General features: G+C 34.3%; 1 protein-coding gene across 6 annotated transcripts in view; it reads left to right on the forward strand.

Moving 5' to 3' along the window:
* STPG2 (sperm tail PG-rich repeat containing 2) overlaps positions 1-20,226 on the forward strand; it is a 604,392-nt gene that overhangs the window by 325,872 nt on the left and 258,294 nt on the right. For all 6 annotated transcript variants that reach the window (XM_070047844.1, XM_070047843.1, XM_051820162.2 and 3 more), the window contains one exon: positions 12,373-12,488. In XM_070047844.1, the coding sequence (XP_069903945.1) occupies positions 12,373-12,488 (116 nt within the window). The remainder of the gene's footprint in view (positions 1-12,372; positions 12,489-20,226) is intronic.

Consider the following 20,226-nt stretch of genomic DNA (forward strand, 5'->3'; position numbering starts at 1 on the left):
ATTATAACAGGACAAATACAAATACCCTTTCCCTTGGTGTCTGGCAGTTATGTGATAAACACACAGGACTTTGATTTTAATGATGAAGTTCTCTAAAAAAGACCCACTGGGGTTACATTGTCATTTCTAAGGAAAGGATAAATGCATTTGATAAAACAAATTGGCATGGGAAGTAATGTAGTATCAGGCTTCATCAAAGTGTAGAACTCACTATTTCCCCTCGAGGCTTAAACAAATATTACATGAGTGAGGGCTCTTGTAAAATGTTATGTTTTGAAATAGATTTCATTAATGGCTTCTAGTGATAATTTATTTCTCCCTTTATGCACAAGTCTCTTCTCATACTAATAATGGATAGCTTATTTGCATATAAATAGATTTCAGTATTTGCTGAAGCAGAGACCAAATATGTTCCTTTTCCCCTCTGGACATTGTTTAAAAAAAAAAAAAAAAGGAAGGTTGGGATATATTGCAATAATTAGCAGTAAGGGTTTATAATAATTTCTTGTTCAAAAAATTTTGTAGCCCACTTTCTTTGGTGTGTTTATTGGAATACTTCATGTCATAGGTTTGGGGCTCTATTGAAATCATGTGGAAAATAGAATCTACATCTTTATCAGATATCTTTTTGGAATACATTTGTTAAAAATCATGTTATTGGTTATTAAAATGTTTGCAGTGACCCTTTGGGTGCCTTCCTCTAGTTAACTTTTACTGTTTCTGATAATGTACCATGTTCTGTTTTAGAGTTGATAAATGTCATTTCTGTGATTATCTTGCTTAATTAAATAAATTATTTGTGAGATACCACAAGTCATATGCTTAAGATGGAGAGATATTTTGTTCCTTTCAGTTAAAAGTATACAGATACTAATCATTAGTTGTCATGTTAGTTGCCTAAAACTGTAACAATCTTAAATTTTGTATGTATGATATTTCTTTTTAATAATTAAGTCATAAAAAGAAGTCGACTACATCTTACTTTCATTCCAGCCATTAATGGTCCTTAGTGGAGAACAATCGGCTTAATGTTTTTTAAGGATATTCATTTGGTATTTGCTTCTTGACTTCCAGTATTTGAAATAAGAAAAGTTCCTTTTTGTTCTACTATAAGTGAATGTAGGCATCAGCTTATGACATACAGTATATGTGAGTAATTCTTTGAGAAAATTAAGATAACAGCTGCTTTCTGGTTGGTATGATGTCTATTAATATGTGTCTTTCTGACCAAGGGTCACTCCGTGTAAAGTGAATAATGACTTCAGCTTTCAAGAGAGACAGCAAACATGACCATTTTATTTGAGCAATTCTATTTTCCTTGATTTCTGCTACTGGCAGAAATACCATCTTTATCTCTTGTTGTACATGCTTGCAAACATGAATGAGGATGTTTCTTGGAGTTCAAAGATATTTCTAATTGTGAAAATAAGACCCTGGCAGAAGTGATTAAAATTATGTATTTAAATCCTTCTATTTTAAAAATATTGTGTTTTTTTTTTTTTTTACCAGTTAAAAAAATGAGAGAATATTGTCCCTCAGAAAACATAACATTGTATTCTACCACAGAGAGGCAGCCTTCACCAAAAGATAGGAAGTAGGGCTATTTGGATTCCAGGAAAAGAGCAGCAAGCCCTAGATTTTTAGATTGTTATTTACATCAGGGATAGAAGGTAGCAGTGTACTAGTCTTGACCACTGGCAATGTGGTGATATGAATATTCGAAGACAACTTGATTTTTAGAATTGTGTTTTCCTTAAAGACCTTTAGCTTAAGTTGAAAATTGACAGCCAATATTACATACTGGGGACTTTATACAAAGTATATTCCCAAAGAGACTTCATTGACCACTTAGATTAGAAAATTTGTCTCAGTTGTTACAGTGACATATATGCTGCAATATTTAATGACTGGAGTATTAGCACATAGGTTATTTTTTAAATCTGTGCTTTGAATTTTTTAATGTATGTTATTTAAGATATTGCATATACAGCTGGGAGAACTATACCTTTATGCACATAAATTTGTATATTAATTTGTAGAAAATATTTTCCTTATATATTTCCTTACCATAAGAGGTGCTTTATTCATCAGGAAAATTTTTGCCTCATATTGGCAAAAAAGGCACCTGTTGAGTTTCTTTTTTAGATATATAGATGACAAGTTTATAAATATACTTATTTTCAGAGTTCTTTTTAGATAAGAAACTCTACTCAAAAAATGGTAATCATCAGTGTCAGAAATCTGAATTCTTTTAAGTTAGTAGGTATTATATATAGCATCTTTTTTTTACCATTTCCATTCTTATCTCTTATATTATCACTTGATCTAAGAAGGCTTAATGATTGACCATTTTAAATTAATCCTCTTTTGAAATGTTAAATTTTGAAAGCAAATTGAGATTGTTATGTTGTGATTTCTTTTTTTTTAATTTTATTTTTTTTCGTTTTTTTGTGTGTTTTCTTTCTTTTTATATGTTGTGATTTCATCTATGATATGAAAAACATTATCATTGGTGCTTTCTTCCCTCATTGCACAAATAATTGCAAATCACTTGAAATGACTTAAACTATAAACCAAACAGTGCAACCTGCTAAGAATCCCATGCATTGCAAGTTACGTAAGTTAAATTACTAAAGCTTTAGCTTGGAGCTTACGTTTAGAAATATTATTGAATTCTCATAGTATGAATACAACTACTGTAATTCTCCAGAAGAGGCTCTTCTAACCCTAAATCATCATATATGAACTGGCTTTTAGAAAATAAGAATACTATGTGTTAGTTGTGTTAAAAGGTACCAAATGGAAAAGTCAGGAATATCTACAATTAAATAAGTTCATCTACTTCACTTGAATGTAAATGTATTATACGGAGACATGTCTAGTAAACAGCTGAATGTAAAAAAAAAAAAAAAAAAAAAAAGAATTGTGTTTTCCTTAAATGTGTTTACTTACTACACCTTTAAAATATAGGAATAAATAAAAATTACACCTACTTTTAGTATGCTAATGAATTAATACTCCAAGAACAAAATCCCCAAATTTATCAATAGACTTCAATTCCATCTCCTGGACCCAATTCATCTGTTAAGGAAACGTCATGTTCAGGCAAAGCATACCATTGTGATTTAATTAATCTGATATTTGTATGAAAAATTACTTTTTCATGTGATAGAGATTAAGATGGCAATATGAAGTAGTGAAAAGAGCTGTTAGAACTATAAAGCCAGCCGGCGCCATGGCTCACTAGGCTAATCCTCCACCTTGCGGCGCCAGCACCCCAGGTTCTAGTCCTGGTCGGGGTGCCGGATTCTTTCCCTGTTGTTCCTCTTCCAGGCCAGCTCTCTGCTGTGGCTCGGGAGTGCAGTGGAGGATGGCCCAAGTGCTTGGGCCCTGAACCTGCATGGGAGACCAGGAGAAAGCACCTGGCTCCTGGCTTTGTATCAGTGAAGCACTGCGGCCGCCAACGCACTGGCCATAGCGGCCACTTGGGGGGTGAACCAACGGAGAAAGGAAGACCCTTCTCTCTGTCTCTCTCTCTCCGTCTAACTCTGCCTATTAAAAAAAAAAAAATAACTGTAAAGCCGAGTCTCAACTGTGTTAACTGTTTCCTTGAAAATTTAAATAATAAGTTTCTTACTTTTCTTGCTCTCATAGATGTTTCAAGGATTGAAGGTGGTTGAATGATTTGGTCCTTACTAGACAACTCTGAGAACATCGCTTACTTTTTCTGGGCTGTTTTATCCCCCTTTTACAAAAGAATACACTAAACACTACCTGTTTAGAGGATTTATCAAGGTCCTATGGCTTGTGTACAGAAAGGTTGAACTTGAATTAAGCCTTAAGATTTACTCTGGGAAATAATTGGCTAAATAAAATCCAGATGAAAATATTATTTACTCTGGAAAGAATTTCATCTTTAATGATCATGAAGTAAATTTGGCAAATTTGATTGAAGACTGAAATAAGATGACATGCCCATGATTTCCTGTCTTGAAGGGTAGACACTGAAAAGCAAGTCTCTTTCCTATTTTAATAATGTCCACCTCCTAAATTTTTCTTTACAGGCAACAGCTTCAAGCAGGGACTTAAGACTGCACTATATACTTGCCCCAGAATCTGCGTTTGAACACTAATCTGGATGTTACTGTTGTCCCTGGTCCATGAACTACATTTTGTAAAGATTAGTTATTATCTATGATCATGCATATGACTTTTCTTTTAATCTGATATATCAAGTGAAACCTCAAATTTACCTGGGGGCCAGTGGTTTAGTATGCCCAAAGCAATAGAAGGGTAATAAATTTCTCTGCAAGTTGTTAGATATAGAAGCCAGATGAGGAAACTCTTAATTATTTGGAAATGGATATCATTAATATGAAAATAAAACCCACAATTGTTAGACTTGGTTAAAAATTAAATAGTGGTAGGTGATGAGAAGGGAACAGTCCTGCTGAATTCTAGCTGTTGACTGCTTTCTGTTTGTCTTTTAGGAGTCCTGGAACAGGTTATTGAGTATTTACATTTTATTATCACAGGGTCATATTGAACAGAGACTATTGTAAGGGTGAAGAAAAATATGATACATTTAAATACATCTATAGATTTAAATTTAGTACAAAGGGGCATGAAGTTTCTTGAGACATCCAGTGCTTAACCCAATATTTCTTCTTTAATTTCTGATGAATGTGAACAAACATGTGATGATATCAAAATATGAAGAAATTCCAGCATTCATTTGTTTCAAGATGAATATTTGTACATTTAAGTTGTAAATCAACTATTAGCATTTGCTTAATTAGTTCATTTCTAAATAAAGTAAAAATAATCTTTTTCAGGAAACTTTAAAGTTTGAAAGTCTTATTTAATCCTTGCAGTTCTATTCAAGGGAAGATATTAGTAGCAGATTCAAATCCAAACATACTTGGGAGACTTGCAATATTTAACAAGTTGAGCAAATGGCACCTACTCACAATTTAAGAATTAGTCATTTTTCATGTTTGGTTTGAATGTTACTTCATTTACTGAAGCTTTGTAAGAGGATTTTGTTTGATTGATACTAATCAAATATTTTATTTTTTAAAAATAGAGTTGTATTACAATGTAAAGAATTCTGCATAACTTGATTTATGACATTGCATGTTTTACAGAGAAATAATATTATCCTGTTTTACATATAATTACCCAGGGATAAATGTCAGTCCTAAGAGGAAGTGTTTTGCTAACATAGCCCTAATTTGAGTGTTAAAATGATGGTGATGATGTAAGAGAATTTTGAATATTTTTGAGACTTACCTTACTTGTTTGCTTGGGTAATTTTCTTGGTGTTCTGACTCCAAACTTCTAAATACAAATGGGTAGTGCTATGGTACATTAGATTAAAGCCCCAGCCTGCAGCACCAGCATCCTAAATAGGTACTGGTTCAAGTCCTGGCTGCTCCACTTCCTATCCAGCTCCCTGCTAATGGGCCCGGGAAAGTGGCAGAGGATGGCCCAAGTCCTTGGGTCTCTGCACCCACATGGGAGACCCGGAAGAAGCTCCTGGCTTCAAATGTGCTCAGTTCCAACTGTTGTGGACATTAGGGGCATGAACCAGTGGATGGAAGACCTCTTCTTTTTTATTTTTAATTTTAATTTGAAAGGTAGAATCATAGACAGTGAGAGAGAGACAGAAAGGTCTTACTTTTGTTGGTTGGTTCACTCCCCAAATGGCTGACACGACTGGCGCTGTGCCAATCTGAAGCCATCCTCCACTGCCCTCCCGGGCCACAGCAGAGAATTGGACTGGGAGAGGAGCAACCAGGACTAGAACCCAACGCCCATATGGGATGCTGGCACTGCAGGCAGAGGACTAACCAAGTGAGCCACGGCACTGGCCCCAGATGGAAGACCTCTTTCTCTTTTCTCTGTTTCTCTCTCTTTCTTTCAACTAAATAAAACTAATCTTTCAAAAAAAAATATAAACACATGAATACAAAACCCAAACTTAGTTAACGTGTGAGTGGAAAATTTGCTATTTATGTATCAGATCACTTTTGAGTCATTTTATTGAATATTTTATAACTTTATTCATTAATAAAGATCATTCATATAATTCATGTGTATATAATACCTACTCAAAATGATTTTAGATGAAAGGTGGTTCCTATAATTTATACAGAAATTATGTTTTACTACATTTATAAGATTGGTGAAAGTCATTCAAATTTACTTAAAATATGCTTATGTTATCCAAGAAAGAAAGCGTTTTTTTATAGTAGCAGTTCAAAGACTGCATTTGACAGGGCTTATGGAAGCACATTTTGATAAGTATATACTTAGAAGCACACAGATAAACAGACATCACTGTCTGGAGAGAGATTTCAGTCAAACCAAATCCGTGTGATTTTGTATTTATACATCATGACTGTGACAGCCCTGTTGCTTGAATCCATGCTAGGAATGAATGCATGGCTTAGGTAGACTTTAATAAATACATTTCTTATAATAATCCATTTTGGTGTGGGGAAGCCTGTGTTGGCAATTATTTCTAGATACTTTATGGTAAATTTCAGACAGCTTTAAAAGTATTTAAATTCCTGTTTATTAAAACATGTGATATTCATTTTGTTGTTTGACACAGAAGTTAACAGGATGGTAATACAAAATGGAAATGTTGGGTGAAATTTGGTATTTTCTCAGTATCAGCACCAATTTTTTTCCTCCCTCATTACATATAAGCTCAATTTAAAAGACCGCAGTTCTCTGGTTGCAATCTGAAGTGCTATTTAAACAAATTGAGTCTTAGAAGCAATGAAAGAGCATTTAACCTAAATATTGCTTTGACATTGATGAGGATACTACTTTTTTTGTGTACTAATCTTTTGTCTTGCTATCACTACATATGTAAAGCTGAATAAAATCAATATGAGAAAATGTGTTAAGTAAAAATATAAGCTCTCTAAATGACATTTTAAAATCACACCATTTTAGCTAACAATTTCCTAAATGCTTTTTAATTCCTTAAGATGTTGCTCACATATGGGATATTTGTTTTTCAGTAGATTTCTGTCACCTTCACATGAAGAAAGGACTCAGTATTTATATGCAAGAATAACTGTGTGATTTATAAATTTTAGCTCATTATGAAGACAGTCTTTTTAATCTAAGTTTTTGTCACTTTATTTATTGAAGTAGTTATTTCTGAGTCCATTCTAATATAAAAGACTAAAATGGTCGTATTGAAGGGACACAAGCATAGATTTTTATTTTACATTACACATTGTTCCTGTTTCCATTTTTGCCCTCTAGCATTGGTTGACATTTCATAGAGACTGAGTTGGAATAGGGCTGAAAATAAGTAATTATAAGAATCACCTGCTCTTGAATTTCCCATTATATATGAGTCATGATTCAGGCAGACTTTTCATAGGTGTTTGATTTGGAATGAGAAGTTTTCTTCTTCCATGACCTGCGATTAAAATGTGGCATTTTGGAATATAAATATAAGATAGTTTCTGCATAATCCAGCTGTGATTCAGAGTGGTGAGGCAATGTAAGTCTTTGACCTGTATCATATAAGCTGTAGCATACGTAATTGGAAATATATTTTAAGATTTAAGTGCAATAAACCTTTTTTTTTAAATTCTCAGAGGCTTAAGGCAGGCTTAGTGCTAAAATGCAGCAAGATGCATATTAAGAGTTTTGCTTCACTTAATGCTCCTCAAAGGAATTCCAGTAAAAGTATTTGTTACAACTACATTTGAATAATTTCTTTTCTATTAACAAGTTATAACTGGGCATGTAAATATTTGTCAGTTGCTGTAGCAAGGGCAGGGCCCAGACAATATTTCTTTATAATTGAAAATGAAACATTATTATAATGGTGTTTCAATAATGGCTTTACCTGTTGCATTAACCTTTATAAATTTTTATGGTTAAATAGCAGTTTTCAATTAATTGACTGTGGAATCAGTTCGATGAAATTTGTGTTCTTTTCTGGTTATTGGGATAGTTGACAGATTTCGATTTTCTAACACATGGTTTCTATTATGAGTCTGTCTGGGGGCCGGCGCTGTGGCGTAGCCAGTAAAGCAGCCACCTGCAGTGCCAGTATCCCATGTGGGCACCAGTTCGAGTCCTGACTGCACCACTTCCAATCCAGCTCTCTGCTATGGCCTGAGAAAGCAGTAGAAGATGGCCCAAGTCATTGGGCCGCTGCACTGCGTGGAGGAACCAGAAGCTCCTGGCTCCTGGCTTCGGATGGGTGCAGCTCCAGCCATTTTGGCCATCAGGGAGTGAACCAGTGGATGGAAGACTTCTCTCTCTCTGCCTCTCCTTCTCTCTCTGTGTAACTCTGGTTTTCAAATAAATAAATAAATCTTTTTTTTAAAGAAAGTCTATCTGTAAAGAAACTGTGTATGTATCAGTGCATTCCTTCCTCTGTATTGATATTATTCCTTCCTCTGTATTGATATTATTCCAACACTGTGTGTACTGTTGTTTTTGTCACTTTGGAAATCAAAACATGTTAGTGTCCCACAAGGGCTTTGAATATTGATACCATAAAATGAATTGAAAATGGAATTATTGTGGCTGGCACTGTAGAACAGCAGGTTAAATCCCTGGCCTGAAGCGCCGGCATCCCATATGGGCATGTGTTCTAGTCCCGGCTCCTCCTCTTCCGATCCATCTCTCTGCTATGGCTTGGGATAGCAGTAGAAGATGGCCCAAGGGCTTGGGCCCTTGCACCCATGTGGGAGACCTGGAAGAAGCTCCAGGCTCCTGGCTTTGGATCGGTGCAGCTCCAGCCATTACGGCCATCTGGGGAGTGAACCAGTGGATGGAAGACCTCTCTCTCTGTCTCTACCTCTCTCTGTAACTCTGTCTTGCAAATAAATAAAATCTTTAAAAAAAGAAGAAAGTGGAATTATTAAGTTACAACTTAAATGTCTTAAATTTTCAAGTGGGTATGGCTTATGTATTGTGAAAAATATACTAGTCTAAAATGTTACTAATAGGGGAAGCTGGGTGTGGGGAATATGGGAATTCTTTGTACAAATCTACAATTTTGTTTTGTAAATTTAAATATATTCTGGGATAAAAGTTAAAAAAAGAAGTCTTACCTTACTGAAGCTAAAACATTACAAATATTTCAAACCAACCTGTCACTTCTAAAATACTTTAAATTTTAAGGCATCGATAAAAATATCAATAAGGGATATATTGTTCAAAATATTTGGGTTTGTGTTCATGTTTATTAGAGAGATGGAGAAGCATTAATTTTGTAACCTGTTAATAGCTCAATGCCTACTCTAGTCATCCACTGTTCATGTTCATTTTCAATATTTGATACCCAGAGTTTGTACTTTCTCTCTGAAAAATGTCTCTTTAATGCCCTCTGATTTAATTTAATCCGTTACCACTCTTCCCAAAGTTGATCCACAGAGTTCTTCCTATGAAGTCTTGTCTCCTCTTGGATTGATTTGATATACCTCTAACTCTGTTTCCAGAAACAAGATTTGACAAGTGAAAGACAGTCAATAAGTATTGGTTAAAATATGAATAGAGAATAAATAACTTCCTTCTTAATTTCTCTCTCTCAGTTCTACTGGCCAGATTTTATACACTAGACTCTCTCCTTCCTGACTCCTCTCCGAACTTTGTAGGTAGCTCCATAATTTTTGGTTCTAACACTTTCAGTTACTTAGTTTATTTTTTTTAAATTATTTAAAGAGAATGGTTTCCTGCCATCTTTTCAAACAAAAATGGCTTAAAACATAATTCAAATGTTGTTACTCTCCAATAGTATCTTCTTCCTACGTTTCCTTATTTCTGCTATAGTATTTACTTTTTCATAGTGACTACTCATTTTTATGCTTTCCTAATCACTGTTAATACTAAATATTTCTTGCATCTATTAGAAAGTATTCTGTTGTTCTTCCTTTCCTTTAACAATGTTTGTAAATTCCTTGTTAGTATTATTGAAACAGACTATCTTCAAGTCATCCCATCCTATAAAGTATTGCCAGAAAGTACTTCTTAAATTACCACTTTCTTTTTTTTTTAAACTTTTATTTAATGAATATAAATTTCCAAAGTACAGCTTGTGGATTACAATGGCTTCCCCCCCATAACGTCCCTCCCACCTGCAACCCTCCCCTTTCCCTCTCCCTCTCCCTTCCATTCACATCAAGATTCATTTTCGTTTCTCTTTATATACAGAAGATCAGTTTAGCATACATTAAGTAAAGATTTCAACAGTTTGTTCCCACACAGAAACATAAAGTGAAAAATACTGTTTGAGTACTAGTTATAGCATTAAATCTCAATGTACAGCACACTAAGGACAAAGATCCTACATGAAGAGTAAGTGCACAGTGACTCCTGTTGTTGACTTAACAAATTGACACTCTTGTTTATGGCATCAGTAATCACCCTAGGCTCTTGTCATGGGTTACCAAGGCTATGGAAGCCCCCTGAGTTCACTGACTCTGATAATTTTTAGACAAGGCCATGGTCAAAGTGGAAGTTCTCTCCTCCCTTCAGAGAAAGGTACCTCCTTCTTTGATGACCCGTTCATTCCACTGGGATCTCACTCACGGAGATCTTTCATTTAGTTGTTTTTTTTTTTTTTTAGAGTGTCTTGGCTTTCCATGCCTGAAATACTCTCATGGGCTTTTCAGCTGGATCCGCATGCCTTAAGGGCTGATTCTGAGGCCAGAGTGCTGTTTAGGACAAGGTGGCATGTACCAATGCCATCTCACTAGTCCCGGTGATCAATTTCTGTTCACAATTGATCATAATGATAGGACTAAGAGCCAAAGGGATCACATAAACAAGACTACTGTCTGCAAATACTAGCTGATAGAATAAAAAAGGGAGAGAATGATCCAACATGGGAAGTGAGATACACAGCAGACCCATAGAAATTACCACTTTCTTATGAATCTCCTTTAATCTAAATATCTCAAGAGCTGTCCACTGTCTATGAAAGTGATTCTTAGGATTTTTTGTTTCGTTTGTTTATAAAAACAGTTTAAAGAATATATTTATTTATTTATTTGAAAGACAGAGAGATGTTGAGAAAGATATGCCACCCCGTGGTTCACTCCTCATTGCTTGCAACATCCAAGACTAGGCTAGGCCAAAACCAAGAGCCAGGAACACCATGTAGGTCTCCCAGGTGGGTGGCAAGAACCCAAGCACTTGGGGTATCATCTGCTGCCTCCAGGTTGAGCATTATCAGAAGCTGGTCTGGCATGGGATGCAAGACTTGATCCAGGTACTCTGATAGGGGATATATAGGCATCCCAAGTGTGACTTAATTTGCTGTTGTTTGTCATACTAGAAGGCTTTGATTATATCCTACAAGGAACCCAAAGAAATGAAACAGAACTCTAGAGCTGTCTAAATGAAGATGATCAGACCTCTTCTAGTTGAGATTTACCCCAAAATTATACTCTAATCATTTCTGTAGAATTTGAGGACATTATAGTATACAACTGAAACTCATTGACTCAGATATGAACTTTATTAAGTATTTGGCCCTGGTCCACTCAAAATGCTTTTACTACATCTTATCATTCCATGTAAATTCCACCTCTGTGCCTTAGCTTATATAATGTTTCATATCCAGAATATTGTTAAGTGACATTCCTGCTTCTATATATCCTATTCTTATTTACATATGCAGCGCCAGCCCTACCTCCTCATCGAAGATGTGAATGAATATGTAGTTAGGTATCTTTTTTTCATGATATATGTTTTCTCTTTTTTTGAAATTACAGCTGTATTGCATTTAATTATTATATAAATAGATGTATAATTATAGGCTTATCATAGTCCAAAGCTCTACACTGAATTATTTTAAGCATTAAGAAAGATTGCATCCACAGGGCAGATGATAGGGATACTGGTTAATGTGCTGCTTGAGATACTGCTTGGGATAATGACATCTCCTTTCAGGGTGCTTGGGTTTGAGTGCCGACCCCATTGCTGATTCCAGCTTCCTGCTAATTCACAGTGGGAGGCAGTGGTGACTCAAGGTAGTTGGGTCCCTGCCACCATGTGGGAAACTTGGATTGAGTTTCTGGTTCCTGACTTCAGCTTGGAGTAGAGCTAACTAATAATGGGCATTTTGAGAGTGAACCTGCATATGGGCATTATTGCTTTCTCAGTCTCCGTTACTCTGCTCTCTCTCTCTCTCTCTATCCCTGTTACTCTGCTTCCATAATAAATCAAGTGAATAAATTGATTAAGAAAAGTAATAGGTCCAAGATTGATATTTGCTAATTTTATATATTATGAGTATGAACCTCAAAATAATTTACATTAGACCAAAATCAATAATTTGAAACATACAGTCTTATAATTTTTACATTTGTTTTCTTTTAGGGCCTGCATCGTACAATCCTGTTTTAAGGAAATCTTGCCCCATACCCTTCTTTGTGAAAGCATCAAAGCGTTTTGAATATCCAAAGGAGACTACTCCAGGCCCAGCAGCATATGAGGTTTGTCAATAATATTGCTTTCTTATCAATGATACAAGAATAGAATGATTTTTCAGAAAGTACTGATAATGATAAAGTACTGATAAAGAAAATACACACACACACACACACACACATCTTCTGGCTTTAATTAAATCACAAACTTATTAGAAAGCTTTGTGATTCCAGTGAAATCAAGTATTGATCTTTTATTTTGTTAAAAATGTATGCTCTCATTTAAATTTACATAAATCTCTCTTTTAAGTTATGGGCCTACAGAGTTTTAGAAATTATGTTCAAAATAGGCCTTTGTTGCGTTTTTTGAGAGTTTGTATAAAATATGTAAACTGCTCCTACCCTACTAACTGTTCAAAGTGAAAAATCATATAGAGGCTTGTACCAATTAATATTTGAAATCTATTCTCTTTATATTAATAAGATTTTAAAATATCATGCTGATCCTATTTCTAGAGTAGAATCTTTTACATTGCAAAGAGGAAAAAAAACAGATTATGATAAAAATATTTAATTCTGAATGCAGACTAAATAAACTTATTTTTCAGGTTAATGACAATACTATTATTATTGAATGTATTTTTAACTTATTTAATATGCCATAATCTAAATAAATCTCCATTCCACCAAAGGTAGGTTTGTAATATAATATCAGAAATTAAGAAAAAAAGAAAAGACAATGAATAATCAGAGTTGTTATTTTACTTGTTAAATGTTGATGACCCCCACAAATGACTACCCATTCCTACTGATTAAGCAAAATCTACTTTATTAGACTTAATTCAGAAAGCGAAGATCTGTTAGTATTGTTTTAGAAGATGACAGTCGAGCAGAATAATGCTGTTGGACCCGAGCTGGTTAGTTTAGGTCAAGTCTTACAACTAGGGAAGTGATGGGAGAGTGAACAAATTTATGACATACTTTTGAAATGTTTACTTTGGAATGGTGGAAACAGTGAGGAAGGGTCTTGAAGCAAGTATTGATTAGTAAACTATTAGTCTTTGTAAAATTGATAATTTAATTGTTCACAGACTGATAATATTAAATTATATATCAATTCTTTAGCTGAACTCTTCTGTCTCCGTTCCAAAACTGATTTTTAATGGTTTTTACCAATAACAATGCTGGCAAATCTAACAATATCCTTTTCTATTTTGTGATGAGTTCTTCATAAAGGATGTATCCACTAATCTTTCTAATATTTAAAGTTGTTCTTACTTTTTCCTTCAGTAGGAGTTCAAAAATCTACTGTGATATTATATTCACACTTAAATGTACTCATTTATTATAGGAGAAAACAATTATAATTTTAATAATAATATTTATTAAGATATTCCCTGACATTTCTGATTTGTTCATCCTATGTATACTGTACTGCAAAGTAACTTCTTTATTGAGAACTGAATCTGCAATTTTTAATAATTTTTTGTTTTCTCAGCACCATTTAGTAAATGAAAATTTTAAAAATCACTAGTAAATTAAAAATCATTTAGTAAATGAAAAATTTTGATTAAATGATCTTTTTATAACTTTTTTTAAAGGAAAAGTCACTTGTAAGGTGATAGGCTGATACATTACTAGGAACCTCTGTTATAAAACTTGCTCTGATATTTCAGTTTGATCTTTCATGACTTAAAATTTGGTGAATCTGGAAATTATCTTAAACAGTTTATAATTCTTTTTATAGAAAAAGCTAATTCTAGGAATTTATAACATTGATGTAGAAGTACAACAGGTTTCTACTTCAAGTACTTAATTCCAAATATTCTTATGCTTTTCTTCTTAGTGTCTCAAGTCCATAATGGATCTCACATTGTCCATTACTGGTGGTCATTCCTATAATACTTGGAAATACCTAAAACTCTGTTAAATTGTGTACATACACTTGCAATGTCTGCTTGCCATTTTTATTCTTTTGTGAGTTGACTTGAGTTTCCTCAGCAGAATTCATGTTCTTCCTTTTTCAGAAGTCAGAGTTGCTATTTGAATATATCTTTACTTTCTCTCCATTTTAATTACCAGCTAACCTTTCTCCTTTGTTCCTTGTAGTTAATGATATTTTATTAGTTTACTATCATCCATCCTTATCACCTAATGCCAGCCAGGGAGAAATACATGTATGCTTATAATAAAAATCTGTCATATGTTTGTAGATGTATTCACTTGTAAAAATTCACTTAGGATTCCCATCAAGAGATCCATGAGAGCAAAACTTATTTAATTTCATATTATTTGGGTGTCTACCATATAACCTGGCATATAGTGATAGTGTATCAATAAGTGTTTGTTAAATGAACTTTAAAAATGGATACTCTTAGGATTTTCTTCCCATAAATCAGTAATCTTCTGCTAGAAAGAAAATATACTTTTTGATTCCATTTTCAGTTACAGTATATGTATATGCTTTTAAAATAGTAATACATGTTACTGATTTATTCACCTTCTCTCATTGAATAAGTCTTCTGCACCAAAACACATCTTTAGGGTTTAGATGAAGCATCATTTTAGTTTTCTGGAATTTAAATTAGACAGTTAATCGGGAAAGTATAAAAACATTTATAAAATCTTCTGTTTAAATATTAAATGCACTTAAATATATACCTTTTAAAGAAATTCTACCTAAATTAATTGAAATTAAATAACAGATTTCTTTTTGAAATGTAATTAATTTTGGCAGGTCATTTATTTAGAAAAATGTCAATCATGAATAATTGGCATAGCATGTGTAATATGTGTATGTGATAGTATTGATAAGTTCTATAAATCTATCATTTTCTATTACTTTGTCAACTATTTCAGCAAGATTGTGCATTTAAGGATTTTAGTTCAACTTCTCATTACCTTTTAGATTGATACATTGCCAATGAATATAGACATTTCAAAAAGGCACAACATAGCAAGCAAGTGTAGTTAAGTTCATCCAGAATCCATCCCTGGGGCCGGCTTTGTGGCACAGTGAGTAAAGCCACTGCCTGTGATGCAGCCTCCCTTATGCATGCAGATTCCTGTCCCTGCTGTTCCACTTCCAATCAAGCTCTCTTTCTGTTACACTTTCAATAAATAAATAAGTCATTAAAATTAATCCATCCCATTAAAATATTACAGAAATTATGAAAGAAGATTCTACTGAAATTAAATAAAAAATATAAAAGCATCTATTTTAAAAATATTTTTTGTTAGTAGATTTTCTACTTGTTTAACATCTACAGTTCTGTTGTATTTAAATAGCAATGTAATAACTTACGCATGATTTAGTAATGAATACCAATTCTTAAGTTGTCTTTTAACTTATCTAAGACATTCTATCATGTTTCTTTTTTACTTAGTAAAACTTTTTAATGTTTCTTCAATTTTTTTCAAAAAACATTTTATAATGCTTGTGGTTTCTTTTTTCTTATCCTAATCTACATTTGTTATAATGTGCTATATATATTTTTTGTAAATGGTTTTACTTTTTTTCTTTAATTCTTTAATACCTTTTTTGTTTAGTTGGTATTAGGTGCAATACATCCATCTTTCTTTCTTTTCCCTTATGACTGGAATGGTTACCTTTAGCTTTTACCCAGTTATCACTGAGAAGGCCCTGTTGATGCCGGGCAATCAATATATCTTCCTATATGAAGATATTCTTATACTCTTATAGGTGACTCTTTCATACTTTATTCTTTTTTCAAACATCAAGTACTTTCCCCTCCCAGTCTCTTTTATTTCAAATCCTTAAATATTTTACCAGAATTTCCACCAGATCCTCTTCACCACATCAATTGCCCTGACAGCATTTCTGCATTTATGAATACACTACCTGTTCTCCTGACACCTTTTGAACTGCCTTCTCAGCTACAGAAGCCTAACACTTCTTTGACAAAAAAAAAAAAAAAAAAAAAAAAAAAAAAAAAAAAAAAAAAAAAAAAAGATTTATTTATTTATTTTTAAGGCAGAGCTATAGAGAGGCAGAGGCAAAGGTAGAGGCAGAGGCAGAGGCAGAGACAGAGATAGAGACAGAGACAAAGACAGAGACAGAGAGAGAGGGAGAGAGGTCTTCCATTCATTGGTTTACTCCCTAGATGGCCACGATGGCCAAAGCAATCCGAAGTCAGGAGCCAGGAGCTTCTTCTGAGTTTCTCGTGTGGGTGCCAGGACCAAAGCAGTTGGGTTGTCTTCTGATGCTTTCCCAGGAAATTAGCAGAGAGCTGGATCAGAAGTGGTGAGGCTGGGACTCAAAGCAGAGCCCATATGGGATTCTGACACTGCAAGCTGTGGCTTTACCTGTTTCGCCACAGCACTGGCGCAGCCTGCTAATAACATGCTAGCTGACATTTGTTTCACATTGCTATCAGCATTTTCCTTCTATTTATTATATTTGTTTTTCCTCTCTCCTGAATCATTCACATGAACCCACAATCATGTTACATTTCTCCCAATATATATATATATATATATAAACTCTCTTAGCCTCAATTCTCTCTTCAACTAAACTCCCATTTCTTAGTTTCCTTCTTAAAACAAAACAAAACAAAACACCCAGAAATTTATGGCTCATATACCTGGATACTCAGGGGTCCTAGATAAAAGCATTGGAAGAGTCAGTGGCTGATGAGAGTCCCCTTCCTGGTTCATAGAGAGCTGTCTGATACTGTGTTCCCATATGGCAGAAGGTAAACAACGCTTTGTGATCGCATGATCTAATCACCAACCAAAAGCTACACTTGCTCTTATGATAATATTGGGGTTAGGATTTCAATGTGAGAATTGCTAGTAAGTAAAGTAAAATGGGACAAGGTAGTGTAGGATCAGAGGTATTAAAAACATTTTTTATGTTTTTATAGTGTCTATTTTTTTAATGCCAATAGTATCTCTTGGCTCCCAAATGCCACTTGCAGAGTATTTCAAGTATCTATGCTTGATGATCTCATCATCTGTTTTTACCAGAGAGGCTCTCTTATTGTTTTATGAACTTGCATAAAATGTTATTAGGGAAAGAATTCCTTAGCTTTAAAGTAAAAAAGAGAAGTTTAAAGCCTCAGCTTTAGGGCAGAGGAAGATATATTAGATTAGGAGACAGCTGATGACATATCTGTTGCCAATCATTTAATATAAGGATAAAATCTATGATTGTAATACAAAAAATGTATCAGAAAAAATATTTATTGCAGTGCTTGATGTTCAATTGGATGCATAAAATGTTGTTATTGTTACTATTACTTTTAATTCATGGTTACATTTTTTTATTTCTAGTTTATAAACATGAAACCAGCCTGGTCTAGGTTCTGAAAAAAATCTCTGTTCTCAAATACAAATCTTGAAGGAGAAAAAGCACTACTTTTAATAAAGTAATTACTGTGTTTGTAATAAGTGAAAGGTCCCAGTATTTATGAGGTAAAAATTCCCACAGGTCATTCAGTGGGAATCAGAAAAGCCTCAAAGCACATTTCATGTGAAGTGTGAAAGTATAATAATGTCAGTTGTCTATTTGGGCAGGGAAAGGAGAATATTCTAGGGAATGAAAACAATGTATGTAAACTTGAAGAGGAGCTAGAGACCAGAATAGCAATGTCAAGCTTTCCTTATCAGTTGTATTAAAATATGGAATGTATGGATGATATTAGATATTTAGACAGTAATAGATCTCAAACTATACTAAACAATATGCACTTTTTATTTTCTCCATTAAACTAGAGGTAAACATTGAAGATTTCTGAATAGAATTATGATGTTATATATTAATATAAGTCAACCAAAACCCAATGTTTTATTTTTTATTTTAAAATATTACTTTTTGGGGCCAGCGCTGTGGCACAGAGGGTTAATGCCCTGGCCTGAAGTACTAGCATCCCATATAGGCGCTGGTTTGAGACCCGGCCACTCCACTTCTGATCCAGCTATCTGCTTTGGCCAGGGATAGCAGTAGAAGATGGCCCAAGTCCTTGGGTCACTGCACCCATGTGGGAGACCTGGAAGATTCTCCTGGCTGCTGGGTTTGGATCAGCACAGCTCTGGCCGTTGCGGCCAATTGGGGAGTGAACCAGCAGATGGAAGACCTCTTTCTCTCTCTCTCTGCCTCCCTCTCTCTCTCTCTCTCTCTGCCTCTTCTCTCTCTGTGTCACTCTGACTTCCAAATAAATAAATAAATTTTTAAAATAAAATAAAGTAAAAGAAAATAAAATATTACTTTTCACTATTTTCTTGATAGGTTGCCGATAAATGATGAATAACATAATTTAAATTATATATTTTTGATATTGGATGAATGCTTACTCCTCAGTTAATTTCCAGGTATTCACATTATCTTTGTAAAAAAGTGTTTGATTGTAGCTTTGAAAGATATTTGTTTTAAAATGTTACTTTTGCTTTGAAAAATTCAGTTTTTTACCTTAAATTTAGCAGTTATAGGATAGAATTTCATATACCTTCGGGGTGTGACTTAAACTTTTCCTTATTAGAAATTGATTTTATTCTTGAAATGTAAAAATCATATCACATTACTTAATAACCCAAAGAGAAAATTTCAAAGCCAGCTCTCATTTGCCATTCTAAAAAGACAGTCATTGCTGCTCAATAAAATACATATTTCCTTTAATAATAACCCTTAATTTTTGCCACTGGATGTCTTTACACTCCCTTGAATGTCCTAAGTTACTAAGTTTTGGGAGACGTTTTAGGTCCTATCTAGGGAAATCTCTTTTTAGTTCATGATATTAGGCCTTGGGACATGTGTCAGAGGCACCATTACTCTGTGATGTGTTGAGATAATTACAGGTTATTCATGTAAGTAGCCATTATATTGGAATGGAGAGGAATCTTTGGATTTAAAGATAGATTTCCATCTACAAAGATCATTGAGTGATTATATATTATGGATAATTTTCATGGAACCCATGAAACTCCTAAAGGATATAAAGTATTGTGTACTCATGCATTTGACTATTTTGCCTCTCAATAGTTTTCTCAATTCTTTCAAAGGAGATGTAATCTTCCCTCACCCTGTCCTCACCAAAATTTTAAGAATCACTGCTTTCTACCAGAATAAGACTTCTAACTTCTCATAATTCAGGGGAAAAAAACAGAGAATTCAATCTCTACCTCACATGAAGCAGCTGTTAAGAAAAAAAGAAAGTTCTGTCATGGTTGAAAACCTCTTTGGATATTAACCATTGGTTTCTAATATAGGTTCACTTGATTAAAGGCACAAAAGGTATTTATAAAATCAACTCTCTGGGGCCAGTGCTGTGGTACAGAAGGTGAAGTCTCCACCTACACTGCTAGCATCCCATATGGGTGCTGGCTCTATTCCCAGCTGCTCCAGTTGCAATTCAACTCCCTGTTAGTGCTCTTGGGAAAACTGCAGGTGGCCACCCAAGTGCTTGGACCTCTGCACCCACATGATTGACATGAGACCTGGAAGAAGTACTTGGCTCCTTGTTTCAGCCTTGCCTAGCACTGGGCATTGCAGCCATTTGGGGAGTGAACACAGTGGATGGATTTCTCTCTTCTCCTCCTCTTCCTCCCCCTCTCTCTCCCCTTTCTCTCTGTAAATAAAATTACCTATCTGAAAGTCTTTTAAAAACTGTATAAGTTACACATGATGTTTCTAAGGAGATTTATTTATTTAATTGAAAGGAAGAGCGAGAGCAAGAGAGAGCAAGAGAGGGATATCTCATATGCTGGTTGATTCTCCAGACGTCCACAACAGCTCAGAACGGGTCAGTGTGAAGCAAATAGCCAAGAACTCCAAGTATTTTGGTTC

The sequence above is a fragment of the Oryctolagus cuniculus genome, chromosome 8 (assembly GCF_964237555.1).
Source record: "Oryctolagus cuniculus chromosome 8, mOryCun1.1, whole genome shotgun sequence".
Taxonomy (NCBI): Eukaryota; Metazoa; Chordata; class Mammalia; order Lagomorpha; family Leporidae; genus Oryctolagus; species Oryctolagus cuniculus.